At 49.9% G+C, this 27,536-nt stretch overlaps 2 protein-coding genes and 1 non-coding gene across 5 annotated transcripts in view; 2 read left to right on the forward strand and 1 right to left on the reverse strand.

Annotated features, from left to right (window-relative positions):
* Positions 1–1,190, forward strand: part of TVP23A (trans-golgi network vesicle protein 23 homolog A) — a 31,357-nt gene extending 30,167 nt beyond the window's left edge. For all 3 annotated transcript variants that reach the window (XM_041749665.1, XM_041749666.1, XM_041749667.1), the window contains 2 exons: positions 356–415; positions 963–1,190. In XM_041749665.1, coding sequence (XP_041605599.1) covers positions 356–415 — 60 coding nt within the window. In that variant the 3' untranslated portion in view covers positions 963–1,190. The remainder of the gene's footprint in view (positions 1–355; positions 416–962) is intronic.
* NUBP1 (nucleotide binding protein 1) lies at positions 104–21,193 on the reverse strand. The gene is made up of 11 exons (XM_041749664.1): positions 21,121–21,193; positions 20,937–21,041; positions 18,884–19,017; positions 12,073–12,141; positions 9,507–9,539; positions 8,818–8,908; positions 8,036–8,190; positions 5,308–5,418; positions 4,936–5,038; positions 1,880–1,963; positions 104–1,347 (listed from the first exon to the last, which is right to left on the reverse strand). Exons 1-11 carry the CDS (start codon positions 21,137–21,139, stop codon positions 1,289–1,291), a joined length of 963 nt encoding a protein of 320 aa, XP_041605598.1. The 5' UTR covers positions 21,140–21,193; the 3' UTR covers positions 104–1,288.
* Positions 21,194–21,298: 105 nt separating this feature from the next.
* LOC121488585 lies at positions 21,299–21,434 on the forward strand. Its single transcript, XR_005987189.1, has one exon. It is a non-coding gene; the product is annotated as a U4 spliceosomal RNA (small nuclear RNA).
* The last annotated feature ends 6,102 nt before the right edge of the window (positions 21,435–27,536 follow it).

The following is a 27,536-nucleotide window of genomic DNA, read 5'->3' on the forward strand; positions in this document are numbered from 1 at the left end:
CGGAAGTCAAATCCTGCAGTACTGGTCCTTTTGTGACTGCCACTATTAGCTTTAAGTGATTTTAAAACTACAGGATTAAAAAAAAAAAAAAAAAACTACAGGATTAAGTACCACACACACACCTCGCATTTATTTCTAGAAGCATGAGATCTTTTAAATTTGACCAGCTCCTCTTAAAATGGTTTGACCCGTCTTAAAATTTGAACAGTGCTGCTTTCTGCCAAGCAAGACCTTGATTGAGCAATGAGCCCTGCAGGTTTTTGGTTATGTTGTGGGTTTGCTCTGGCCCTTGAATCAGCAGAATCAGGCCCCTCATGTGTGGGGACAAAGCCACAGTGGACTTGTCTTCTTGCAGGCTGGCCCGGGTGACTTCCAGAAGCCTGGCCTGGAGGGGCTGGAGATTCACAAGCATTAGGTAAGAAGTGAGATCGATGTGGGAGCCAGCCAGGGTAGGGGGTCATCCCAGGGCTCCACGGCCCCCTCCCTTGGCTCACATGGAAGGGGTGCAAACTCCACCCTGTGTGCAGGCACAAGGGACGGGGCAGGAATGGGGGGAGAGAACAACGGGATTTGCCCAACTCTCCACAGCTACCCAGAGGGAGTTGGAACTTGGGAATCACCTCTTCCCTCATTGGTGCCAGTTCCTGCACATCTCCCGGCAACGAGGAGAATTCTAGAATTTACGTCACTCTCTTTTATGTAATTAAAAAAAAAAACAAAAAACAAAAAACAAAAATACCCCATAAATGGTCTTGGAGGACACTGGAAATTACTGGACATTGCACATATATTACTGCACGGGGCACAGACCCCCGTTCTGTTTACGTGGGTGATTTATGGGCTTTTTGGGACTATTTTCATTTTTCCTCTCAATCTGAAGCAATGGCGTTTGGACTGTTATTTAAAACCACGACTGGATTTTACAATGAAGCCACACATCCATCCCTCTGGTTCTTTTTTAGGCTTCTCTTCTGAGCCTGCAGTGGCTGAAGCAAGAGGTTCTGTTCTTAAATAAGCTTCCAGCAGAGAAGAATTCCCTGACCAATAAGCCGTTGGTTTCCTGCCAGAAGTAGGCCTCAGCGGAGAGGCCTGAGACGTTTTTATTCTTAAGACAGCATGTTGGTAAAGAATGCCTTTATGTATGCTGACAGTGTATGAATACGACAATTAAAGGGTCTCTGAAAAAATGACTTCACGCCCTACCAGCGTCTGGTCCCTTTCTGCCCGTGTCCCCAGGCTGCTTGGGCCGGGCTGCGGGGTCAGCTTGTGTCCTGAACACTCTCATGTTTCAGGAACTGATGAGGTGCCCTTCTTCTGGCAGATGGCGACCACAGAACTCCTGGATTCCTGGAACATGAGACAACAGAGAAGCGGTGATGTGGTGCCCCTCTCTCAGGCAGCCTACCTGTGCTGGTGAGGCTGAAGCCCTGCACGGCTGAACTCCCAAAACAGTCCTGTTTCTGCCGATGCTGACTCCTCAAAAGTGCTTGTCCACGGTCCTAAGTGTGTGGCTCGAGATCTTACATGGGCCCATTCCACAGATCAAGAGCCTGGGAATGCCATTCCCCGCCCTGGATGCCCTTCTCCTAGGTAAAAGGAACGCCATGACAGCTTTAACGACTGCCCCTGCCCAAGCTGCCTTAACGTCCAGGCCTCCACTGGCCACTCACCAGCACCCTCAGGCTACACATGTGCTTTCTCCTCTCAAAAGCTTTCTCATGGACACCTGGCGTCCTGGGCTGAGGGGTCATCCCAGCCCTCACGAGCGAGCCCTACTGTCCCCACTCGAGGCTCAGGGGCAGTGACCCTAATGACCCATAAATGGCTCTAAATGGGATGGTCACACCCAGCAGGGCATAGGACTCAGGCACACACGTACTTTGAATGATACTTCTGTAGGCTAAAGTGGCTGGGGAATCCGGAGCGTCAATCAGAAAAGACTGTCCTTTGTCGCAACTCTTACCTTGAAGAGAAATAAAAAAATCCATGAAGAAAACTGTGGCAAGGTGAACTGGAGGCCCTCTCGGGCCTGTGATGTTAAGACCCTGAGCCCACCTCACTTGCAGTGGAGAGTATAGCTGAGGAAACACACGAGATGAATGCGAGCATAAGTACACATGTGGAACGTGTGTATTTACACTCCTCGGGGCTGCCCAGGCAGGTGCTCCTTGCCCCTCCTCCACTGCTCTGCCCACCCCCAAACCTGGGCAGACCCCCTGCGCCTGCCTGCTCGGCACGACTGCAAAAGCAAGTCAGTGGCACTGCTCCACCTCAGCTGGGCCCTGCAAGGCCAGCTGCCCCAGAAGCCAGGGAAAGTGAGAGAGGAAAGAAGCCAGGAGGAGGGGCTGGCAGAGCTGGAGTCCAAATGAACCCGGGTCACCCTGGGAATGTGCTGGACCAGGTCCGGAAGTCCTAGGTCCCAGAAGAGTCACATACTAGCCACTGGGTACAATTTTCACAGTGTTCAAGTCTTCCCTGCCCCGGGGGACCCTCCCCCTCCCCTTCCCCGTTTTAATAAAACTTCCATCCCTCTCACTGTGCTCCCTGACCAGGCATTACTGTCCAAAGAACTGGTTTCTGCAGTTTTCTGGGTCTCCTCTCCTGTCATCTTTGCCACTCCCCAGGCAGGGGGCACGGTTACCACCCCCTCTTACAGATGAGGCCATCAGGGCTTGGAGCCTCCAGCTAGCGGTGGAAGAGCCGGGCTCTGAGGCTGGACATCGACCCCAGAGCCTCAGCCGGGTGGGTCCACAGGCTTAGCACAGTGCCAGAGATATGGCACCTTCTGCCAGGGATCCCAGCACAGGCTGAAATGTGTGCCCTCACGCCGTCCTATTCCCAGGGATCTGCCTTTGCTCTCGCTGGACAAAAATAACTCTGGCGGGGAGGGAGGTGGCCTGTCACAGTGACCTCACAGTTTTGTCCTGCTTTCAAGTACAGAACAGCGCCAACCACCCTTCTCTGATGCCCACGGGCCTTGTGCTTTCAGCTAGAAGGGAGGCTAGGGCCACGTAACTTGTCACACAGGCCCACTCCCCAGAAGCTCCTTCATCCTCTGAGCTTGGGACTGAGTAGCAGCTGCCCTCAGGGCATCTGCTGTGCTACTGGCTCCTGGCAAGTACTCAGAACTTCACTTCTTTGTGAAAAGTGGCCCTAAAAAGAAAAGCCCGGCAGAAGCTGGAGCCAGGCAGGAGGGCAGATGCCTCCCTTCCCCTCGCCTTCTCGGGGGTTGGGTCCTGCATTGGGGTCTGAGGCTCTCCCAGCCTCAGCAGGCTGCCTGCCCGTTCTCTGCCAGGCATCCCCCTAATCTCTTGCCCACCACGCCTGTCCTCGGGGCCACATTCAGGTGGTGGCACATGCTGGGGCTGACAGCAGTGAGTGAGCCAGGACGGGCAGTGACCCGCCTCAAGTCACTCATACTCATCCCTACATCCACCTGCCTCGAGGGGCCTCTGAGCAGGAGACACTCTTAGACCTGGAGGGTTAAGGTGGGGAAACTCGGCACCACGTCTGGTCAGTGCAAACAGATTCATCTTCCTGGGTGTTTGCATACTCGCTAAAGCAGCAGCTGGAGTTTTCCATGTTTCATGGGGGAAAACACAGAGCAAAGTGGTGTTTCAGGGCCGGAGAATACACGATGAAGGTTCTCTGGATATGCACTTAGGTACCAGGCTTCTCAGAGCAGCCGTCAGTCCCTGAGCAGCCCCTCAAGGCTGCGCCCTCCCACCCCACTCTTGGCTCCTCCACTCTGCACACCCCCAGCAATGTCGCCTGAATAGGCACGTCCCACAATGTCCCTGAGCCTGCTGACCAACCAAAGGCTCCTCTAGACCCAACATGCGAGGGAACCTGCTCTCCTCAACAACACTGCCCCCCCCCCCAACGGTCACAGCTTCTGAGGGCTGTCCCCATCTTCTAGAGTACGCAGACATCTGCCATCTTTCTCCCCAAGCATCAAATCGTGTCCCCTTCCCACTGCTGTGTGCCTCATCTCCAGGTCTGGGCAAGCCCTAATCTCCTCCTCACACTCCCCTACAGGGACGCCTGAAGGCCTCCCTCTCAGTCTCAGGTTCTCATTTCCTCACCCTGAAGGCCCAGCTCTCGGGCCTGGCTGCAGAGCCGTCCACATCTGGGTTCCAGCCTGCCTTCCCGCCTTCTCCCCGGGCTTCCCTTGGCCCAGGCCCCTCTGCTGACGCAACTACCCTACCACTTCCTCACGTCACAGGCTCAGCTAACTTAAGCAAGTTTGACTCTACCTCAGGGAAACAAACATTTGGAGGCAAGTATAATTTGAAGAATGTGAGTGGCCCTCCCGATCATGGTGCTCAGCAAGCTGACACTCTAGAGTGAGTGCAGGATAGGGATGGGGTCCACCACCCCACCCCCTCCGTCAGTCTTGCTGCCGCTCATGGAAGGGACCCAGAGGACTCTGGGATGAAAAGGGTGAAACATTTTTCATGCACGGGGCCCCCGTAGGCAGGCCAACGCCCTCATCTAATGCCGAGAGACAGGGCTGTCCACGCTGTGCTGGACCTCCCAGGAGGCAGGTCGGTCTTCCTAAGGGGTTTTCAAGGCTAATTCTGATTCATGCCTTTCACTTCAGAACCTAATTCCTGTCTGAGACAGGATCCCAGCACACACCCATGGCATTTCCCTGTCCTGTCCTCTCTACTTGGTGGATTCCTTTTCTGGGGCCTCCCAGCACCTCCCTGACCAGTCCTCGCCCCACCCTCCACGCCTCACCCAACCACACCCTTCATATTCGGTCTGCTCACTCCCACGGTGACATGCCTGTGTCCCTAGGCCGGAGCTGAGCTCCTGAGGGTGGGCTCTGCGTCTGCTGCCGCACTGCCCAGTCATGCCCGTGCGGAGTGAGCAGGGTGTAAAGGCCCCATCTGGCAATGGAGGGTCAGGATGGCAATTAGACTCACCCACCTATGTGTGGATCCAGAGGCACTTTTCCGAGGAGCGGGATCTTCAGATTCTGGCACATGACTTCTGCACCCCCTGTCGTTGGTGGGAATATCTGAGATTCCTTCTGTGAGGTAAGTTAAAAAGGGAAGAATTAGGATTTTATTTCAGAATCATTAAAAATGGACATTTTAAAACAACTTAAAAAAAAATGGCTGTCTGAATGTGAAACATTAACCACTAGAAGAATTCTCATTAAATCAGCAATAGAGATTGTGATTCTACTTTCCAAAGTGACAAGGAAAAGCATAAACCATGTCACAGAGACCCCTCCCCAGGCTTTCCTCCTCCTCAGAAGGGACTGCTTAGCCGAGCCATGGGCCAATGCGCCCCCACCTTGCACTTGGGGCAGATGAAGCCACTCATGTTCTCCACCACTCCGATGATGGGCAGCTTCACCTTGTGGCAGAAGTTGATTTCTTTCCGGACATCTTGGAGAGACACCTCCTATCAAGGTTCAAAACACCATTTCAAAGTCAAAGCATAAGAAAAAAGTTGGCGTGCTTGCAGGGACGGTTGGTGCAATGTAGTAGGTTGACCACCATGAAACCTTACAGAGTATTCAGTAAGTATCTCGTTAGTGTCATCCATGCACTAAGCCCTATGCTAGCTGCTATTCCCCGCCAAACCTCAAAAGGATAAATGTGAACAGCCAAATATCAACAGAAAACAAATGCACAAAAAAGGACCTTTTATCATATCCTCATGTTCTAATTTTCTCATTGATATACTACACCAAGCCAAACTGCACTATTTTCTAGGTCAGGGGAACAGCAAAGTGTGGCCTGTGAGCCAGTCTCAATGTCTGGCTTTTTTTTTTTTTTTTTTAAAGATTTATTCAAGAGAGAAAAAGGGCGTGGGATGGGGGGAGGGAAAGAATCTCAAGCAGACTCTACACCCAGCATGGAAACGGACGTGGGGCTTGATCTCACCACCTGAACCAAAACCTAGAGTTGGACACTTAACTGAGCCGCTCAGGCACCCCTGTTTTTTAAAATAAACTGGACACAGCCACATACGTTCCTCTACATATTATCACTGGCTGCTTTCATCCTACAATGGTACAAATGAGTGGCTGTGACAGGCCGTGTGGTCCACAAATATTTACTATCCGGCCTTTTATAGAAAAAGTTTGCTAACCTTTGATCTAGATTATGAGCACAAACAACTTTATAGACAAGAAGAAAATGAGGAATAGTCTAGTTAGATCAAATTCACTTCTGAACTCTAAAAAGCTCCTTTTACAGTGATACGTAGAGTGTGACATCCAGGCTTGGCACCCTCTCTATGCCCCCTAGGTCACGGTATCACGGACACATTATTCCTCACTTGCTGTTGTCAAGTGTGGCCACACTCTACCCTCTGTGGCTCTAACGCTTCTGAGTTCCCAAAGGTTCAAGGCTTCGAGTCACCTATTTCTCCCCAGGCACACATTTGGTTCTTCATCCCTATGAGATTGAGGTACAGACAAAAAGGCATTTAGCTAGAAAGTAAACCAGTATAAACTGGTATTAGTCTCCGTGCTCCTTGCACCACTGTGGTTCTCTCCTTGGTGGCCCCGCTTTGTCAAAAAGGACCCCCAAAAGAGTCACCTGCTTGTGCAAGTGGCAGTGAAGGGCTCTGAGAAGGTGGGTGACCCTCGTGTTAAGTCACACTCTCCATAAACGTTCCACACAAAGGGTGGAGCGTCCTCCCATGGCTTCCTGGAGAAGGGCCAGCATCTGCTCCATCTGTTTCCCTCTTCTGGAGCCCAAGGGGGGCACCACACCCTCTTTTCACAGTAAATGTGGCTTTGGACAGGCCATCTTGAGAAATGGTTTTATGTTCACAGCAAAACTAGGCAGAAAGAGTTCCCATATGTCCCTTGCCCCTACACCCATGAAACGTCCCCACTATCAACATCCCACAGCACAGTGCTCTATTCCAAAAAGATTTTTCCTTTTAGGTAACTCGTCTGGGACTCACCCTTGACAGTTCTGCTGGTCTAGAGTGGGGCCCAAACACTGTAAAAATTTGAAAGCATTATCAAAGACAAATCCATCTGCCACCCCCTAGGCCAGGTGTTCCCTATCTCTGGCCACTTATGCGGCATCCTGCTCTTCCACGTGCCTCCAAGACACCCTCCACAGGGCACCAGACATCTCACATGCATCCCGTCCTACCACTCCCCGACCCAGGCATCTTCACATGGCCCATTGGGCGTGTCACACCGCTGTTGGAGCACTGCATGTGTGCAGTGTCTGGTACCCACATTCCTCAGTGAATCATACAGGCCATGAGGGAGGACAGGCCCATTTCCTCCCTGATGCCTGGCACAGAGCCACAGATAGGTGCTGCTCTGTGAAGGTTTGGTGAAGCATGAGGAGATACTAATTCACAGACTGAGGCCCCCTTTGGTGTGCTTCCTTAGGATTGGAGAAGAGGATCATGACAAAAGGTACAGCTGAGCAGAATAATCTGCTGGTTTCTTGGCAACAATAATAAAGCACATCGCAGACCAGACTGCGTCTATTCACTGCTGGATTCACTCAGGATGACACTACCGCGCACTCTCAGTTTGGGTTCAGTATGGCCTCTGGGCTTGGAACAAGAGCTGGGCGTTGCTAAAGCAGCAGCAAGGACCATAGCAGCTTATCTAGAATACACCCCAGGGTGGCTCTACAGAAAACCAGGCGGTCTTGGGAGTTGGTGGGAAAGATGCACGGAAGCAGCACTGAGGGTTATGAGGACTGAAGCATGAGCACAGCAGAGGTAACAGGACCACGAGGGATAAGCCAAACTGAATGGCACCAGTGGTCTTGCCGGCTGAGTGAAGGAAATGTGAAGGGCAATTCTGAGCCACTACTGCTTTGATCTGTGCACATACATAATCGTGGAATGCCTACTTGTTAACAGCAAATACCAAAGATAAAACTTCTAACAAAGTTTTTGTAGATCCACCCTGAGGACTATTGGAGCATGTGTTCTGGGGAGCTGCTTCCAGAAAAGGGTCTCAAAGCCATATGAGAAAGAAGCTCCCAACACAGCACAGTTCAAAGCCAGCTCTACTGGGGCACTCACTCACCTGGGGAGTGGTGATGATCACCGCCCCATCGATGTGTGTCGACGACAGGTACTGGACAGCCGAGAGATGTTCATCCGACGTGCCAGGAGGAGTGTCCACGATGAGGTAGTCAACCTCTCCCCAGTCTACATCACGAAGGAACTGCTTGATCATGCCTAAGGAGAGAGAGGGCGAGCCAGTGATGCCTTTTCTCTCTTTTCCGTACCTACAACTCTACAGAGGCACTTTATGTTCTTCACTTACACTTGACCTCTCTGGTTGTCATGACTGGGGTGCGGGGAACTACTGGCATCCAGTGGGTAGAAGCCCGGGGTGCTCTAACCTTCTGCAAGTGTAGAGCACAGTCCACCCCTCCCCTAACAAAGAATTATCTGGCCCCAAATGGCAACACTGCAAAGGCTGAGAAGCCCTGCCTTACAAATGACACTTCTGCATTGTTATTTTAAGCTCTGGGCCCAATCAACCTGCTAGGATTTCACCTCACTCACATCTTGGACCTAAATAAGCTACTATAAAACTAGAGTAAAAACAATTCCAATGTCACATAGGCTTTAAAGACAGAGAAACTCAAAGTAGACATTATAAATTATAAAACAAAAACGAGTATCTCTACTAGCTCTCTTCAACCAGCAAAGACAGAGGCAACCAGATGCTTAACCATGATCCTCTGCAAAGCCCAGCAGAGGACTGCTGCCATGCTGATGGGACAGGCTGCAAAGGAAACCTAAAGTAGTTCTGCTCTTGGAAGATCATGCTCACGGAGAGAAAGCAGGATGGCAAACCATTTTTCTTTGGTCCCCTCCAGATAACGGCATCATCAGGACTGCTGAGCAAGAAACCAACCGACATCACCCCCAGATTGTCTTCCACGAACTGGAGAGGATGAAGCAAAGAACACTTAAAACCACAGCACAGGTCACTTCCTTGTCGTTTATCGGAGCTGAAAGCATTTTGAGAACAAAATGATCATGTGATCTTGGGTCTATTCATTCTTTGAATTCACAAATCATTTTGGGAGAGGAAGGGTTATCATACAGGGGGACCTGAACGAGGCCCCCTGGGGCCATGTGCTAGAGTGAAGAAACCACAGCAGAAGTATGTCCTTAGCTACCCTCCCCTGGGCTGGCAAACCGCAGCCTCCAGGGCCAAATCTGGCCCACCTTCTGGCCCTGTCCATCAAGTTTTCTTGGAATACATGGTCATTCGCTTGCACATTATGACCCTCATGCTACAATGCTGGACAGTGTATGGCCCACAGACTGAAAATATGTACTGTCTGACCCTTTACAGACACAGTGTGCCAATCCCTGACATTACCCGTGCTCCCTATGTCTACAAGGGCACGCTGATTGTTACTTAACTGATAGACAGCTGGGTTGAGGAAAGTGCTGCCCGCCCAAACCATAGCCGTTCTGAACACACGACCCGGAATACACTACCCGGCAAATAAGACAAAGGTGTAAAAACTCACCACTGGAGACCAGCCCGAGCCGCTCTGGTGAACCTGCATGAACATAAACATCGACGTTCACCGGTAAGAAATTCTGCACTCTGGGCATACTACAGTTCATTGTCTTTAAAGCTCCCACTCAATTCTCATTAGAGAGTGAGCAGCTGGGGGAGAGGCAGCGGGTAACAGAAGCTGTACCCCCCCACACAACACACACGTTGGAATGTTCTGAAACTCTGCTTAGAGATCTAGTCAGGAGGTAAACTTGGCTGAATTCAAACATAATTTGGCGTCTAAGGTATTTTACAAATAGGACAAGGACCAGTTGGGGGTGGCTGGGGCAACGCAGGTGGTTGTGGTGCGGGCAAGGCTGCCTCTGCCAAATCCAGGAGTGAAGGTGTTTGTTTCAGCGAGATGGGCAGCCCAGGACCTGCCCCACCTGTGGCCTAAGTGTCAGTGACTCAGTGCTGGTCTGCTGCACCCCTGGGAGGAGGGGGCCAACAGGAAGGGTGGGGCCACTTCAAGATTCACACTCTCCTTCAGTAGGTATTCTTTAACAGCTGGCATTCAACTCTGCACCGCCTCTTCATCGTGAAACTAGAACTGACTCAACTTCTAACTACACGAGTCTCAGCAGCTGGGCTTTAGGGCAACCTAGGAGCCAAGACAGAAGGCCCATTTTCTTGAAGAAGTCTTACCTCTCTAACAGCTCTAGGGAGATCTGATTCACATACCACACCAGTCTACTGCTCAAAGTGTACAATTCAGTGGCTTTCAGAATATTCCCAGAGCTGGGCACCAGTCAGTTATTTTCATCACTCCGAGACGATACCCTACACCTTGTGACAGTCACATCCAATCCTTCACCCCGACGTGCATGCCACCTCAATCCTAGGCGACTCCCATCTCCTCTCTGCCTCCGCAGATGTGCCTGTTCTGGACACTTCATAGAAATGCAACCCTGTAATACATTATCTTGGGTGACTGGCTTTAAAGTCTTTTTTAATTTTTGTGTCCTTTTTAAATTTCAGTACAGTTAACGTGCAACATTGTTATCAGTTTTGGGGGGTACCATATAATGATTCAACAATTCCATACATTGAGTCCCTGCTCATCACCCAAGGTGTACTCTTCATTCTCTGCACCTAGTTCACCCAGGTCTTAATTTTAAAAAAAGGGGCGCCTGGGTGGCTCAGTCAGTTAAGCGTCTGCCTTAGGCTCAGGTCATAATCCTGGGGTCCTAAGCCCTATGTTGGTCTCTCTGCTCAGCGAGGAGCCTGCTTCTCCCTCTCTTTCCTGCTCGTGCTCTATCTCTGGCCCTCTCTCTCTAATATTTTAAAAATAAAAATAAAAACAACCATCACTCTTCATTCCTATTTAAAACTCATTCTCCATGGTGACAGGCTTAAAAGAGGAATAAACGAAATGACCCGCAGTGTAGAAGAAAATAGTGGGACTTGTTTTATCTCACCATTCAACACCATAATGAAAATATCAGTGTTTATCAAACACTCATGTACCGGTACAGTCAGTGCTAGATGTATATAACTCATAAGTAAACAAACACACAGCCATACTGTGGCTGAGTACTACAAAGTGTTACTGATGGGCACGTGGGCACAGACGTTGGACAGTGCAGCTCTGCCTCCACCCTGGATGGAATCACCCCTTTCCAGCACCCTCGGCAGCCTCGCCCAAGCCCTGAGCAGAGTCCACAGGCCTGGCCTGTATGCCTCAGGCCACTGTCCAGCTACCCTCCCCTTGTCCCTCTGCCACCGGTCATCCTGCTGCAGACACTCATGCCTCAGGACTCCTGCATTTGCTCCCTTGGCCCATAAGGCTCTTCGCTAGCTCTCCATAGAGGGGTGCCCTTGACCACACCCTTGCTCACCCCGTCCCCTTACCCAGCTTTCATTTTCTACTATCTATCAGCTGCCTCTTCCCATCAGGGCTGGGGGCTTTATTTGTCTTGCTCACCACTATATCCTAGCACCCAACAGTCACATAAAGAATGAACCCATCCGACATCCTGAAACATCCAAGCACCCCCCTACCCCCCGCCCAGCCCCATTTCAGTGCACTGCCTTTAAGAGGGACCCTTTCTGGGACTGCTCCCTGCAACCCAGGAGGGAGTAACCAGTACCTGCATGGACTGTGGTGGTGCCACGGCCTGTCCCCCACCCCACATCACTCTCCCACCTCATAGTCTCAGTTCCCCAGGGGTGACAACAAGGGCAAAAACATTCCCTTGTTTCCAGGGTACAGAACCAAGCACAGACTGGTCTGGCTTTCCCAGCAGTGTGAAGTCTCTGTGTCCTACTTCTGCATTTTGCTTGCTGTTTCCCTTCCCCTCTAAGAAGGCACTGAAACTAATGCTTCTCAAGTGGTGCGGGTGTACTTTATATATGGTTCCAAACCCCAAAGCTCACAGTTGATGCTGAGGCCGGAAGGCTAGGAACACCGAGCTGCTCTTTGCATGGCCACCTAAGAACACATGGCTCTGTTGACCCCTTGGTTTGGGATTAGCAGTTCGGTGCTATGGTTTGCTGTGAGGATACTTCCCTGAGGTTCGTACTATAGTTATTACCTGTTCTCCCTCCAAGCCCATTATCTTGGGAATCGATGGCCCACATATATCAATGTCCAGAAGAGCAACCTGGGAAACAAGAAGAGACCAAACCAGTGATGCAACAGAATATACCATGTTCCAGATGTGCACAACTGGGAGGGGGAGAGGGTCTGAGTTTGAAAGGAGGAAGGGGAAATGGAAAGGAATCTCGGGGGAGTTCCAACTTTCATCTTCCAGGCCACAGACACACAGTCTAGAACTCGTATAGAGAGCTTGGCAAAGCACATCCACACATCACTGACTTCCACACCCATCCCCCAAGTCTGGCGCCTAACTCCAGGGTGATCTTCTGGGCCCAGTATCAGGCCCAAGCACCATACACTCGGCATTTACCACATGCCTAAGGAGTGAGTATCATTACCCTGCTTTATCATTACCCTGAAGAGGACATGGAGGTCCGGAGAAGCCCAGTGACTTGCTCAGTAAGCAAGCAGCAGAGCTACGACTAACCTGAGGTCTGGTGATTCCCAACACCGGGGCTCTTTCTGCTACCCCAGGGGGCCTGGAGAGGAGGGCCAGAGTAGAACCTCATGCTGAGCTCTCACCAAGCTCACCTATCTTGTGATCCTGAAGGTGAAGGATGGCTTAACCTCAATTTCTAAAATAAAACTGAAAATAAGAAGGAAGTCTAGAAAAGCTCTTTGCTAGTGAATATGCAACCTCGGAAGACTTTCACCCCAGACACGCTGTTTTCTGGGTGTGAGAAACGAGAAGATCTGAGACAGTCTGAACAGCAGAGTTAATATTCATCTTGAAAGCTCATATATCAAGCATCTAAAGTACACCACCACTGGGTAACTTTTTAACTTGCCCTAAATTAGTTTCTTTGCTCCCAGCAAAGCCCCACCTCCGCTTCTTCACTCTGTACTGTAATCAGGAAGACTCTTCATTCTCCTATCAGCCGCTTGCCTCCCCTGCCCTCTGCTGGACCAACTGAAGAAGCAACAGAGCGATGCTTGGGCTGACGACCTGCCTGCCTTCACCTACAGACAAAGAAGGACCAAGTGCATTAATGACTGCAAACATTCTACCTCAGAGCCTCCAGACTTAGGAAACCACACCCTCACCGCGACCCTAACAGACTGAAAGGGACTCCCAGTTTCTAGCCACTCAGTCTCTGCCCTTGCTTTCAGGAACAATTTAACATTTCAAGGAACTATGCTCCCCACAACCAATTAGGTGAATATGGAGTGGAAGGATGTGAGGATGCGGAAACAAATCACGGGCATTCACTCCTGGGGTGGTACTCAAAGAAGTTGTGACATGTCCCCACTATGCAGACCTCCGAGGGGCCCCGTGTCCTGTCTTTTGCGGACTTCCTGCTGAACCTGTAACTACCCTAAATCTATCCAACGGATTCCCTTTCTGCTCAGGCCAGAGAACCTGAGCAGAGAGCAAAGTGCCTGGGTAAATCTTAACCAGGGCCTCTGTGGAAGGTGCTAGAAACCTGATGAGACAAACAGGTTTTGCCACAGCTCTCTTCCAGCCACAGACTGGTGGAGCAGAGTGCTGTCAGGATCCAGACCTTTCCCATACTCAGCACCCCCAAACATCCCCTTAAGAAGAGGTCATGGAAGGTGGGCTCTAGTCCTGATTCTTGGCACTCAAATGGCTGTGTCACCTCCTACAAAATGTTTTTGTTGAAGCTTCTGATCTGTGAAACAAGTGTGCAAATCATCAGGCCCCTTCCAGCTCCAAAGTCTACAAGCCACAGGAGCCTCAAACACTCCAGCCCGGAAGCCCCAAGGTGGACCCGTTAATGCTATAGTCTTTGGTGTCCCTCAGCTCAGGTACAACCACCAAGGCTCCTCCTGCTCCCTTCACCACAACTCACACATCCCTGGCTGGCCTGTGATTAGTCGGGGGGGTGGGGATGGTTCCCAATTCTGCTCCCTCTTGGCTCATGGGCCTTTGCTATAAGCCACCGGACGCCTGTCTGCCTTGAACACTAACATAGAACAGTCCTGCTGAGAGGGATGAGCTTCCACCAGACAGAAAAGGGATTGGGTGTTTCCCCTCTGAATTTAGGGAAGGGAGGAATGTGCGCTGAGATTAATCAACCAGGCAGACGGGAGTCTACGATCTGTCAACATCCCGCACCCTCTGGATACAGCGGCATTCTCAGTCATGAGTAGGACTTGTGGGGAAATACACTTTCCTAAGTACAGATTTTTTTTTTTTTTTGGTAAGCTATTGTTGCATAAAGAAAACCAGCTTACTTTGCCATATTTTCACACTGGATGGAGCATTTTCCGTCAGTTGCAAAGTCCGGGCAAACTACTTCAGAGCAGAATTACACAGAAGCACCATAATATGCAAAAAATTCTCTATTTCCAAGTACGTACTTGTATCTGGCCTGGTTAAAGCCCATCTTCAGAGAGTTAAGATACAAAACAGATGAACATGTGAGAAGGGAGGGGAAAATAAGATGAAATCAGAGACGGAGACAAACCATAAGAGACTCGTAACTCTAAGAAAGAAACTGAGGGCTGCTGGAGGGGAAGTGGGTGAGGGGGATGGACTAAGTGGGTGATGGGCATGTAAGGCACTTCATGTAATGAGCACTATTAACAATGAATCAGGGGATCCCTGGGTGGCGCAGCGGTTTAGGGCCTGCCTTTGGCCCAGGGCGCGATCCTGGAGACCCGGGATCGAATCCCACGTCAGGCTCCCGGTGCGTGGAGCCTGCTTCTCCCTCTGCCTATGTCTCTGCCTCTCTCTCTCTGTGTGACTATCATAAAAAAAAAAAAAAAAAAAAAAAAGAATCACTAAATTCTACCCTGAAACTAATACTACACCATGTTAATCATCTGATTTTAAATAAAAAAAAATTGTGTGCGTACGTACACACACATGCCTGATAGCTTCTAAAAGCAAAGAGCATTCTGGATGATACGGATACTCTCTTAGAAATAATCAGTTTTTGGCCAACCAATTGGCCAATACAAATTTGACCCTCAGGTGGCAGGAGATTGTTGATTAACAGAAGAATAAATCAACAAGTGGATTCTGAACCTACTCAGCACTGTATTTGGTGGGGGTAGGCTACAAACTTGGTGCCAAAGCAGAAATCATCAGTGCCTTTCCCCCACCTTCCAGGCAGTGGATAAAGTAATACTGATTGCTGTCGTGGACATTTACTGTGCGTTATCTCACTCGCTCCGGACTCTCATTCTACAAGGAAATCCGAGGCAGAGAGGCTGGTAACCTGCCCAAGGTCAGAGAGGCGGCATGGGCAAAGCGGGATGTGAACCTGGGCAGACTGCAGAGCCTGTACTCCTGGCCACCATGCTCTACCTTGCCCACCACCTTGCCCCAAATGCTCAGAGTTCTGACTTGCCCCTCTGCTCCAAAGTGCTGAGGCCCTGCTTCTTCTACCTCCCTGACTCTGCCCTCATTTGTTCCCTGATCTGGATCCTCGTGGCTGCTCACGGAGAGGAGAACACCAATTCCCATCCAGCTTCCTGTACCCTCCGATGATACCCAAATCACACACTCGGCTGACTATCCTTGCAATGCTCCCAAAGCAACACTCAAACCCTGCCTCTTTGCTTGCCAAATGTCCTAGCAGGTCATTCAAAGCCTCCCCCAGTCTGGCTCAGCCTCGTCCTCAGCCCTCTTCACTGGAGGAGCCACATACACATACCCCATTGGTCCCCCTCACAGTCCAGGCACCTCCTTTCCAAGCCCAGTCATCTCTCCCTGGTCCCACATCCCTAGAGCACATCTTGGGATGGTGGAGGCCAGATTCCAGAGAAGCCCACCTCAGCGACTGGCAGGCCAGCACAAACAGCTCCACTATTAGAAAATGATCAGAACTGGGCAGCCCGGGTGGCTCAGTAGTTTAGCACCGCCTTCAGCCCAGGGCCTGATCCTGGAGACCCGGGATCGAGTCCCACGTCGGGCTCCCTGCATGGGGCCTGCTTCTCCCTCTGCCTGTGTCTCTGCCGCTGCGCCCCCCCCCCGTCTCTCTCTCTGTTCTCTCTCATGAATAAATAAAATCTTAAAAAAAAAAAAAAAAAAGAAAGAAAAGAAAATGATCGGAACAGAAAGGAGGAATAAGGCAGAATGGAGAGCCTGGGTAAGTGCGAGGAACACTGAGTTCACCAAGTCCAGCCTCCTCACTCCCAAGAAGGGCAGGCTGGCCCAGACTTTCAGTCTTCCTCCAAAGACGCACTCTCCCAGCAAGCACCAGTGCTCCTGGAGCCAATCGCAGTCTGCTACCTGTTTTTGTACAGCCCACAAGGTAAGAACAGTTATTACACTTTTAGAAGGCTGGGGATGGGGGTGGAATTAAAAAAACTCTATTTCATGAAATAAACATTATATGAAATCCAAGTATCAGTGACAATAAAATTGTGTTAAAAGACAGCCAAGTTTGTTTACAGATGGTCTATGGCTGCTTTTGTGTGTCAGGGCAGGACTGGACAGGTGCTATAGGAACCATATGGCCCACAAAACCTAAAATACTCACCATCTGACTCTTTACACAACAAGTTTGCCCACCCCTGAAGCAAACTCTAATTTCTTAATCCAGTGATTTGAAAACTGTATTCCTGGAGTCCTTGGGGACTGGGTGGTGTCTCAGCGCCTGTGTGTGTACTGTGCATGTGTCAGAATGGTGGGCCCAGTGTAGCTGACTTTTTTTGCAGAGAAAATAAAGTCTTATGTTAAGGTCTTACAGTACGATTTCATGCTTACATAGGACGGCTTATCTACTATTAGCACACAACACTGAAATTTAACCAGCTTTTAGAGTTTTAAAATAGAAAGGACAATGTGTGGCAGTTTTGAAATTTCAACATTAGATTAAATGTACCTCTACAACCCCTACTGGTATTTTTTTTTTTTTTTTAAGTCAAAGGGGAAAAGCTATTTATCTGCTAGAAGAGAAATCTGAACTGAAAGTCAACCCTCATATATAAAATTAATTCATTCAAAATGCATGAAGAGAAAACAAATACTGAGAAATAAGTCAATGTACGAAGAAGGCATGAAGACCATGGGAAGAATTGAAATGGGGAGACACAGCTTTCAATATGAACAAAACAACTGCTTTCCTGGAAAGGAAACATGAACAGTGTCGTGAGAAGGGAGAGGGCAGTTAATTGGCAATTCCCATCCTGAGAACAGTAGGCTCTCTAACCCAGGGCACGCACAGAGCCAGCACACAAGTCCTTAGCGAGGTCTCTTGCTTCAGGGCTCACCCTGACAGAGAGCTGGGTTCTTTATTTTTTAAAGATTTTATTTATTCATGTGAGACAGAGAGAGAGCGAGAGGCAGAGACACAGGCAGAGGGAGAAGCAGGCTCCATGCAGAAGCCTGATGTGGGACTCGATCCGGGGTCTCCAGGATCACACCCTGGGCCAAAGGCAGATGCTCAACCGCTGAGCCACCCAGGCGTCCCCGAGAGCTGGGTTCTAAGAGACATCCGTGGTGCTCTAGCAGTTCTGATGTGTAAGCATTTTTTCCACTGGAATTTTGAATAAAATTTCATTTTACAAGAACACAAAGATGGAATGTGTTCCGTGTTTAAAAAAAAATTAGAAAACACAGTATTCATGGTTTTATTAGGTATCAAGTGTAAAGTAAGTGATAGGATCACTTTTCTAAGGTCAATGCAAAATTATCATGAGTCCCATGAATAACCCAATGTATTTTTAAAATCGCAGGTACTGTAAATTTCCATTCCAACTTTGTGGTGAAAATTATTTTTTTCTTCTTCTCCATACCGCATCTTTCATTAAAGCTGAAATCCAGAGAGCAGCTGGATTTTTACTGAGCAATTTGGTGATTGCATGCTCATGTGTATACTTGGGTACTAGGTGAGAGGCCCAGTTCAAGGCTTGGTAAATGTTTCCTTCCTCAAGAGCTAAAGAGAAAATACACTTGACTTTTGAACAAGGTGGGAATTAGGGGTCTTATACATGAAAATTCATGTGTAACTTCTGACTCCACCAAAATTTAACTACTGATAGCCTGTTGCCGACCAGAAGCTTATAGGTAACAGCTGATGAACACCTATTTGTATATTATACACTGCACTACTACAGTAAGCTAAAGAAAAAATGTTACGAAAAACATGAAGAGAAAATATATTATAGTACCACTAAAAAAATCCACATGTAAGTGGAACCATGCAGTTCAAACCCTTGTTGTTCAAGGGTCAACAGTATTTTAGGTTTTGTAGACAAAAATCAAGGATACTATAAAACAATTTAAAAGCAACGGTTTATAGGGACGCCTGGGTGGCTCATTGGTTGGGCGTCTGCCTTTGGCTCAGGGCGTGATCCCAGGTTTGGGGATTGAGTCCCACATCAAGCTCCCTGCAAGGAGCCTGCTTCTCCCTCTGCCTGTGTCTCTGCCTCTGTCTCTCATGAATAAATAAATAAAATCTTTTATTAAAAATAATTTAAAAAGCATCCATTTATAGACATAAAAACCATTCTTAGCTCACAGCCATAGAAAGGCAAGAGAGGGGCTGAATAAGCCCATAGGTTATAGTTTGCACACCCAGACACAAGTAGAAAGTGGCTAAGAAAAAGAAGTCTGAACTTAACAAAATAATCAGCATGCCAAGAGACATTACACCTGCTATCCATTTTCACAGCCAGAGAATCTGATGCATTTCCCCCACGCATTTCCCTCCTTCTCTCTGCAAGGATCTAGATTCCCGAGACCAATTCAACTTGGTCTAAGGGATCAGTTCTCTAGGAAGCATCACAAACTCTCATACAGGAGCCTCTTCCAGTTTTTCCCAAGGTCTCACCTGCGTGTTTTCATCCTCTGCTAGGCCATGGGCAAGGTGGGCACTGAATGTGCTTTTTCCAACACCACCTTTCCCAGATAACACCAAGATCTTGTGTTTCACGGTCTTCATTTTTTCTTTGATTTCTTCTATGGCTACAAAGAAAGCAAATCAGGTGATGAAGTCTCTGACTAAATTTCAAACGTCACTCTTCCAATGGACTAGAAGGAGCTAAATCTCTGGGACTATTTCACAGGACTGTGTGTGAAATACCACATAATCAGTGACAGTAGTAAGTACTACAAAGGCTATTGACATCATTGACATTTTCTTGTTTATTAGTTCACTTCTCTGTCTCCTCTTGTTAGGATACAAGTTCCATGAGAATAGAAATTATCTGAACTGTTCATTGCTACACTCCCAGCTCCAGGAGAGCTCCACACATAGTAATGGTTCCCAACCTAGGGGCAAAATCTGCCTTGGGGACATTTCTGGTTGTCACCAGAAAGGGGTGCTACTGGCATGCAGGGGGTAGAGCCACAGACGCTGCTAACTGGCTAACAACGCAGGGTGCCTGGATGGCACAGTTGGTTAAGCATCTGACTCTTGGTTTCAGCTCTGATCTCAGGGCCATGAGATCGAGCCCTGTCTCAGGCTCTGTGCTCAGAGTGGAGTCTGCTGGAGAGTCTCTCCCCCTGCCTGCATTCTGTCTCTAAATCTTTAAAAAAAGGTCTAACAATGCTCAGGACAGCCTCCTACCCCAAATAATTATCCAGATCCAAATGTCAGTAGTGCCAAGGTTGAGAGTCCCTGACAAAGAGCAAACACTTATGAGGACCAGTCACAGGTAACTATCACAGATCATACATTTTCTGTGCATTCAACATTTCACTTCAATTCCTTAAAATAACACCATGAGGTAATTATACTAGCTTCTTCTTATTTAAAGAAGAACTCGGGAACTGGGAACTGGGAACTCGCATAAAGGATCTTAAAAAGCAGGAGGCGGGATCCCTGGGTGGCGCAGCGGTTTGGCACCTGCCTTTGGCCCAGGACGCGATCCTGGAGACCCGGGATTGAATCCCACGTCGGGCTCCCTGCATGGGGCCTGCTTCTCCCTCTGCCTGTGTCTCTGCCAGCCCCCCATCATGAATAAATAAATAAAATCTTAAAAAAAAAAAAAAAAAAAAAAGAGTTGCACGCTCTGCAGACTGACCCAGCCAGGTGCCCCTCCTCCACTTTAGATAAGGAAACGGAGGCTCAGAGACCTGAGGACTCTCACTCAAGGTCACCCCGTTTGCAGGACCCAGGAATCCAGCCCCAGTCTCCCGCTCAACTCCTTCAGCATCCTCCCAGCCTCCTTTTTTTTTTTTTTTAATTGTTATTTATTTATGATAGTCACACACAGAGAGAAAGAGGCAGAGACACAGGCAGAGAGAGAAGCAGGCTCCATGCACCGGGAGCCCGACGTGGGATTCGATCCCGGGTCTCCAGGATCGCGCCCTGGGCCAAAGGCAGGCGCCAAACCGCTGCGCCACCCAGGGATCCCGCCTCCTGCTTTTTAAGATCCTTTAGGCGAGTTCCCAGAGCCTTCCCCATCCTGCGACTTGTCCTTCGCCGAACTTATCACTGCGATGATTTCCTCGCTCGCTCAGTTATTTATGGAGCGTCTCCCCTATTAGCTTAATATCGTTAGGGCAGTAACCCTGTCTCACAGCTGTAACCCCAGCGCAGAGCACTATGCTCAGGAGAAATCAATACGTATTTATGCTAAGTGAGTGAGAAAATCGCTCCTTTTCCCAAAAAAAACCAATTTTGTCTAAATAATAAGCCCGAGCAAACCCCTAGTTCAAGGTCTATAAACCCTATTCTCCAGCCGCGGGGGCCCCGTCGCTCAAACCCCTAGCCCCGCCCCTCCTGAGATCCCATTGGACTCCACGCCAGTCACTGATCCTCAGGCTCCGCCCCATCCCGCTACTTCCTTCGGTGCTTTCCCACTGCCGGTCTCCTCCCGGTCCCGCCTCTTCCTGGCTGGCGCCCTTCACTTCCGGTTCAGGCCTTGCCCCTTCCTCACCTGGGTCGGGAGCCGCGCCGGCTCCGGAAGCGCAGAGCCGCTGGTTGGGGCAGCCCTGACATGAGGCCCCTCGGCCCGCCTGGGCGCTGCCGGTCCCGGGACAGCCTGCGCGGTGACAAGGTCACAGTTAGAGTGGCTCCTGTCCCTTCAGCCCCACCACCCACGCCCCCCTCCGTGCGCTCACCCTGAGGCACCTCCTCCATTCGGCCGCCTTCGACGTCTGCGCGGTCACCGGAACCCGCCCTTACGTATTTCCGCCTCCCGGCGCCAATCTGACTCTCCAGGCGCGCCAAATAAGTCTCGGAAAGGGGGCTGTGCGCACGCGCGGACTTCGTCAGGTGCTGGGGAGGGGGAGGGGGACTAGCTTTGCGCAGTGGCAGTATCGTAGCCAATGAGGTTTATCCGAGGCGCGATTATTGCTAATTGAAAACTTTTCCCAATTTCTGTCCCGGTTTAAACTGAGCTGCCGAGAGCATTCGTCAATTATTCAGCACGGAGCTCCCGGGAACACGGGCGTTATCCTACGCGACACCTCCATGCCCTTTCATACCCAAGAAATTTGATACCGATGCAAAGTTATTAGCTAAAATAAACTTTATATTCAAGGTTACTCAGCTGTCCCAAATAAGATCTGCTCCCCCCACCCCCACCCCCATCCTGGATCCAATCAAAAGTCGCACCTTCCTCTGTTCTCAGTGCCTTTTAATTCAGAACAGTCCTCTTCTCACCACCCCTTACCCTTTTTTGGGGAGTGGGGTGGGGGGTCATCCTTTAGGACATGGATACATTTGGATATGGTGTAGGCCAATTGCCTTATAGAAAACCCACCCCAGTATCTTAATTTGTCTGATTCCCTGCCTCATGATTAGATTCAGGTTAAGAGATTCTGGCAGAAGGTACTTGACGGATGTGTACAACTGTTGTGCCACGGCCAGAGGCACAGGACACCAGTGGGTCCCATCCTCGACCACTTGGTGAAGGTGGCGTCCGTCCCACCTCTGCATCGGATGGTCCGCTTTTCCGTTTGTGACGAAGAAAGAATCTGAAGCGATTTGTTGAGATCATGGGAGAATCCTGTTCATCAGCCTTGCACTCAGCCTCATTCTGGCCTGAATCCGTTCTAGCAGTGTTTCCAGAATTGTGCCTTCGGATGAGAACACAGAATGTTTGAACTTCCTTCCTCAGGTCACACAGCTCCTAGCGAGGGAGCCAGAGTGATGAACCCGGGCTGTCATCCGTGATACGCGGTGCCAAGTGGCCGTGTGCGAGGTGCTGGCGCCACCAAACCGCCCCGAGTCCTGTCGTCCTGGCACCTAGCCTGGTTGGGGCAGCAGATGACGAAGCAGGTAACTACAGCTTTACAAAGGCTACGACACGAGACAACCAGGGCGATTCCTTAAAGCCGAGGGAGGGACGGGGTGGCGGTGGGGAGGACATATGGTATTTCAGAGGGAATGAACCAGCATGAACAAGCCCAGGGGTCAGAGAGGTCAGAGAGGAATTCACCTGCAGGGACTTTTGTGACCTTAGTTTGCAGGTAGGAAGACAGGGTCACCAAGAATGACTTGCCCAAGGTCTCAGAGCTGGAAAGCAGCATAGCTAGGGTGCCAGGAAACTGTGGTGTAGGGCCTGGGCTCCTGACCACTATGCCGTACACTGGGAGCAGGATGCACATTATCCTCCTTTCACTGAAGAAAGTGAGGCTCAGAGAGGTTAAGCAGCTTGCTCAGGGTCTCACAGCCAGAAGGCTCCACCCAACTCTCCTGACCATAGGCTCTTTCCTCCCCACCCTCCCAGCCACACAGTAGGGACCCGAGGCCTGCCCGCTTCATGTCCTCCTGAGGTCCCCGCAGACATTTCCGGCATGTTCCCGCCAGCTGTCTTCAGCAGCAGTGCCACATTAGAGCCCCGCAGTCTCTGATTACCCAGGGGACCCTTCCACTCAGCAAGTCTGTCTCCTCAGTAGCAGGGAAGAAAGATCTTCCATTCTTCAGTCTCTCCCTCACTACGCACTCCTCCCCACAAGGCTGTAAACGATCACATTCTACACTAAGAAATAAAATCAAATAAGCCTCCCCTCAGCTTTGCTCCCATCTCTCTCCCACCATCCCCGGCCAAACTCCTGTCTCACCTGGGATAGAATTTTCCACCTGTGGTCGTGCGAGCAGTAGGGCAAGCACGAGGCTGCAGAGCAGATTCCCAGGCCCATCCTGACCTGAGTCAGAAATTCAAGGGCTGGGCTGGGGAATGCGCATCTTTACACTCTCACCAGATAGCAGTTCTGTCCACTAAAGTTTGAGAACCACTTCTGAAGAGGGGTGCGCCTCAAAACTCTGTCCTTGGCCCACTCGTAGGCACACTTTCCACATCCTTCTGGGGTGAGCAGCTTTAGGTCCATGGCATCATCCACTATCCATCATGAAGTTCCAGCCCCGCTCTTCCTAGTTCAGCTGCCACCTGGCGGATTTTACCACGTGGGTGCCTCTCCGGCGGTAGAGGCACACTCCTCTATCCACAACTCCTCCCTCAAACCCTATTCCTCCTTCTGGAATTCTTATATTAGAGAATGCTACTGCTCTACGAACTCGAGTCCAGAGTCTAAGCATCAGCCTTGCTTCCTTCTCACCATCTCCCCTGTAGCAAGTTAGCAACTCCCCATAACAAGTCACCCCCATGTATGTATGTTCATAGTGGTTAAAACAACAATGGTTTATTATTTCTCAGGAGTCCTCTGGTTTTATCTGGGCTCACTCACGTGGCACCGTCCACAGGGGAATTGAGTAGGAGATTCTCATTTTCACGTGTGCCTTAGTTTCCCTCCATGTGGCCACTGTCTCTCCACGTGGTCTCCAATCATTCAGTGGTTTAGCCTGAGCACCTTTATGTGGCAGCTAGACAAGGTCACTTTCTCACATCGTACTGGTCAAAACAAGTCACGGGGCAGCCAAAAAGAGGCCACATGTAGATGGACAAAGTGGCAGGCATGTGTAGCAGTGGCGGTAAAGGCTAGTGGCCGTGGCTGTAAAGAGTCACGATACCCCCCCCCCATGTCCAATCAGGCATCAAGTCCTGTGGCTTCACCTCTGTGATGTGATGCTGTAGTTGCCCAAGTGGCCCCAACTCCTCACCCCTCTCTGTATGTGTGTCCTCTAACTGCGGGCAGAGCCTCTGTTCTACCCTAGACGCAAGGCTCAGGCATGTGACTTACTTTGCTAAGGAGACGTTAGCTAGTGTGACCTAACAAAAAACAAGTACTTGCCTGTTTTTGCTTTCTTTGCTTTCCTCTCTGCCATCACGAGGGGAACATCTCTAGGCTAGCCCACGGAAGGGAAGACATATGGGGTAGAGCCGAGCCACCTGGTGGTCCCAGCCAAGCCCATTCCAAACCAGTGACCCTGAGACAACAGGGAGACTCCAGCCAAGTGGTGCAGAGCCACCTCTCCAGACCCACAGGCAACCACCAGGTGTGTGAGTGAGTCTACAAGAACCATCCAGCCAACCCACAGACACATAAGCTAAATAAACACTTATTATCTTAAGTTCCCAAGTCTGGGGTGGCAACAGACAGCTGACACTGCATGACACCATCACCCTGCTGCCTTCCTCTGGACCCTCATTCCCCTGGGCCTGCAGTACTTTCCTAGCAGCCCTGCTAGGCTCTGCTGCCAGGACAAACATCCCGCAGACTGCAGAGGTTCAAGGCAGCAGAGATCGTTTTTGGCTCCGGCTACTTGGACAGCTTCATTGGCAGAGACCTGCTCGCCATTCCTCGGGGATTCAGGAGACAGAGGCCCTGCCATCTCCTGTTGCCACTGTCTGAATGCAGGCTTCAAGGGAGAGCGTGTGATTTGTACGATGCTGCTTAAATGCTTCCAGCCAGGATCGACCCCTCATCACATACGTTCCATCAGGAGAATCGGCCACACCCAAAAAGGTTCCCCAGGGGGTTTGTCTGCCACATGTCTTAGGGTCCTTTCCCCTCACAGTTCAGCCTGGGTCACTCTGCTACCTGCGCACCTTCAACAGCTCCCTATGGCCAGGTTCACACCAATCTGGACATGGTTTTCGGTGCCCGCCTCCGGCCCATTTGACCCCTCTGGCCCCATAGCTCACTGTGTGCCACTGTGCGTGCCAGGCTCTAAAACTGAACAGCGGACATTTCCCTGGTACGCCAGCCATTATCCTGGCTCACACGGCTCCTTTGTCACGACTGTCCTCCCTGCCGACCCTCCTCTGACAGGTCACCTCTCTGCATCATCCCATGGAAGCAGGTGCTAATGGCCTGTGGAATCCACTGCCTTCTTTCCTGAACACGGCGGCGTGTTCCAGAAGTTGGAGCCCAGTTTGCTGTATTTAGCAGCGTGGAAAAGTGTGAACGCCGCAAACTGAACCAGACCCAGCATTTGAAGAAGTCTGTTTACCTCTCCTTTACATTTATTTAGTTTGGAGAGTTTGATAGGTTTTAAATTTAAAATTGTTATTTCTGTCCCCCCGATTAAAGGTGGCAGCGACTAAAAGCTACAAAGCGAGAGTTGGAAATGTTGTCGTTGCAAATGTGGAAACCTTACTAAGTGCCAAAAGATTTAATTAGCTACATTTTTAAGTGCTTTTAAAAATAAGTTTGTGAAAGTAGAGACACAGCAGAAAGATCAGTGGTTGCCAGGGCCTGGGGGAGGCGGAGGCGGAGGGATGACTGGACAAAGCGCAGGGGATTTTCAGGGCAGGGAAACTATCCTGATGCCGTGGTGCTGAAGACTTGACGTTATGCGTGCGTCAAGGCTCACAGAGCCTACACCACCAAGAGCCAACTCTGACTTGCACCAGGGACTTTAGTTACTGAAAACGAATCGTTATCATGGTTCATCCGCTGTAACAGATGACCACACCAACGCCAGAGGTTAATAATGGGGGTAATCCGGGTGGCGGAGGTAAAGAGGGAATATTCGGGAACTCTCCGAACTTCGTGATACATTTTTCCGTATGGCTAAAACGGCTTTAAAAATGTAGGGTTTTTCTTTTATTTTTATTTTTATTTTTTTAAAGAATTTATTTATTCACAGAGACCCAGAGAGAGGAGAGAGAGAGAGAGAGAGAGAGAGAGAGAGAGAGGCAGAGGCACAGGCAGAGGGAGAAGTAGGCTCCATGCAGGGAGCCCGTCGTGGGACTCGATCCGGGGTCTCCAGGATCACGCCCTGGGCCGCAGACGGCGCTAAACTGCTGCACCACCAGGGCTGCCCTTTTTTTTTTGTTTTGTTTTTAATTTAAAGTTTGTTTATGCTTCTCAAGTTGTTAGACCTTAAATGTGGAGTTAGGGTGCTAAGTCACCTGTAGCTTGCACCAGGCAGCTGCATGTTATGATCCCCTAGGGGACCTTATACTAGGGACCTAGTCCCCCACAATTAGTTAAGTTAGACCCTTGGGCATGGGGCTTTGGCACGTAAAGAAGCTCTCAACCCAGTTTCCAATGTGAGGGGTGTGGTTTCTCTGAACACACAATGCTGAGGATGCCAGCCAAGTGCCCTACAATTCAGCTGGGTCCCTTGATTCTGACGCTATTTTGCCTAGAGATAGTGATCAATTCTACAGGTTACAGGCTCAATTTTACAGGCCTGCCCCACCCCCCACCCCCGACATTATATGTCATTTGCAAATCCAGGTTGTCACCGGTGTTTTTGTCTGCCCAGCTGTAGGTTCGGTGACCCCCTCCTTGGACTGCAGATGCCTGTCAAAAGTCCAGATTGTTCTCTCTGACCGAGTGGCTACAAAGTCAGTTTTCCATGATCTCCCCACCCCCTTTGGATTCGGTTAACTTGCTAGAGTGACCCACAGAACTCAGAAAAACTTTCCACTTACCAGATTACCGTTTTTGCTATAAAAGGATATAATTCAGGACCAGGCAGGTGGAAGAGATGCATAAGGCAATGTTACAGGGAGAGGGTACAGGGCTCCCATGCCCTCACTAGGCACAACACTCTCCCTAAACTCCCATAGGTTCACCAAACTGGAAGCTCTTCAAACGCCGTCCTTATGGGTTTTATGGAGGTTTCATTACACAGGCACACTTGATTAAATCATTGGCCACTTGGGGATTGGCTCAACCTCCAGGCCCTGGGAGGTCAGGTGGGGGTGGGAGGGTTGGGGGTGCGGAGGGACTGAATATTCCATCCCTCCAATCAGGAGGTTGATTCCCTGGCAACCAGCCCCTGTCCGTGCAGTCGCCTTATTAACATAACAAGATACACCTTACTCACTCAGAAATTGCCAGAGTTTTAGCTTTGTGTCAATGATGGGGAGCAAGACCAAATAGATACTTATTATAAATTGTAGCAAAAACCCTTCAGGGACATTTAAAATTACTTTGTATGTCAAACGTGACACTTATTTTTTAAACAATAAAATTGTCAAAATTTTTAAAAATGAGAAATAACCCTTCGGGGTCAGTAGCCATGGCACTACAGACTCCTGTGGTGGGGATATGTGAGATGGGTGAAGGCAGATGACACCGGGCTTTACAGCTCCTGCTCTGAAGTCAGAGGACATGTTCAAATCCTGACTCCAGTTCTTTTGAGCTGAACAACATTGGGCAAATGCCTTCCCATC

The sequence above is a fragment of the Vulpes lagopus genome, chromosome 3 (assembly GCF_018345385.1).
Source record: "Vulpes lagopus strain Blue_001 chromosome 3, ASM1834538v1, whole genome shotgun sequence".
NCBI classification, from domain to species: domain Eukaryota; kingdom Metazoa; phylum Chordata; class Mammalia; order Carnivora; family Canidae; genus Vulpes; species Vulpes lagopus.

What these genes read in the sequence shown, in the direction of transcription:
- NUBP1 (XM_041749664.1), bottom strand. An exon ending in CGGCGCGGCTCCCGACCCAG is followed by an intron (nt 19,018 to 20,936) that starts GTGAGGAAGGGG and finishes CTTTCTTTGTAG; the next exon opens with CCATAGAAGAAATCAAAGAA. An exon ending in GCCTCTGGATCCACACATAG is followed by an intron (nt 1,964 to 4,935) that starts GTGGGTGAGTCT and finishes TTTCTCTTCAAG; the next exon opens with GTAAGAGTTGCGACAAAGGA.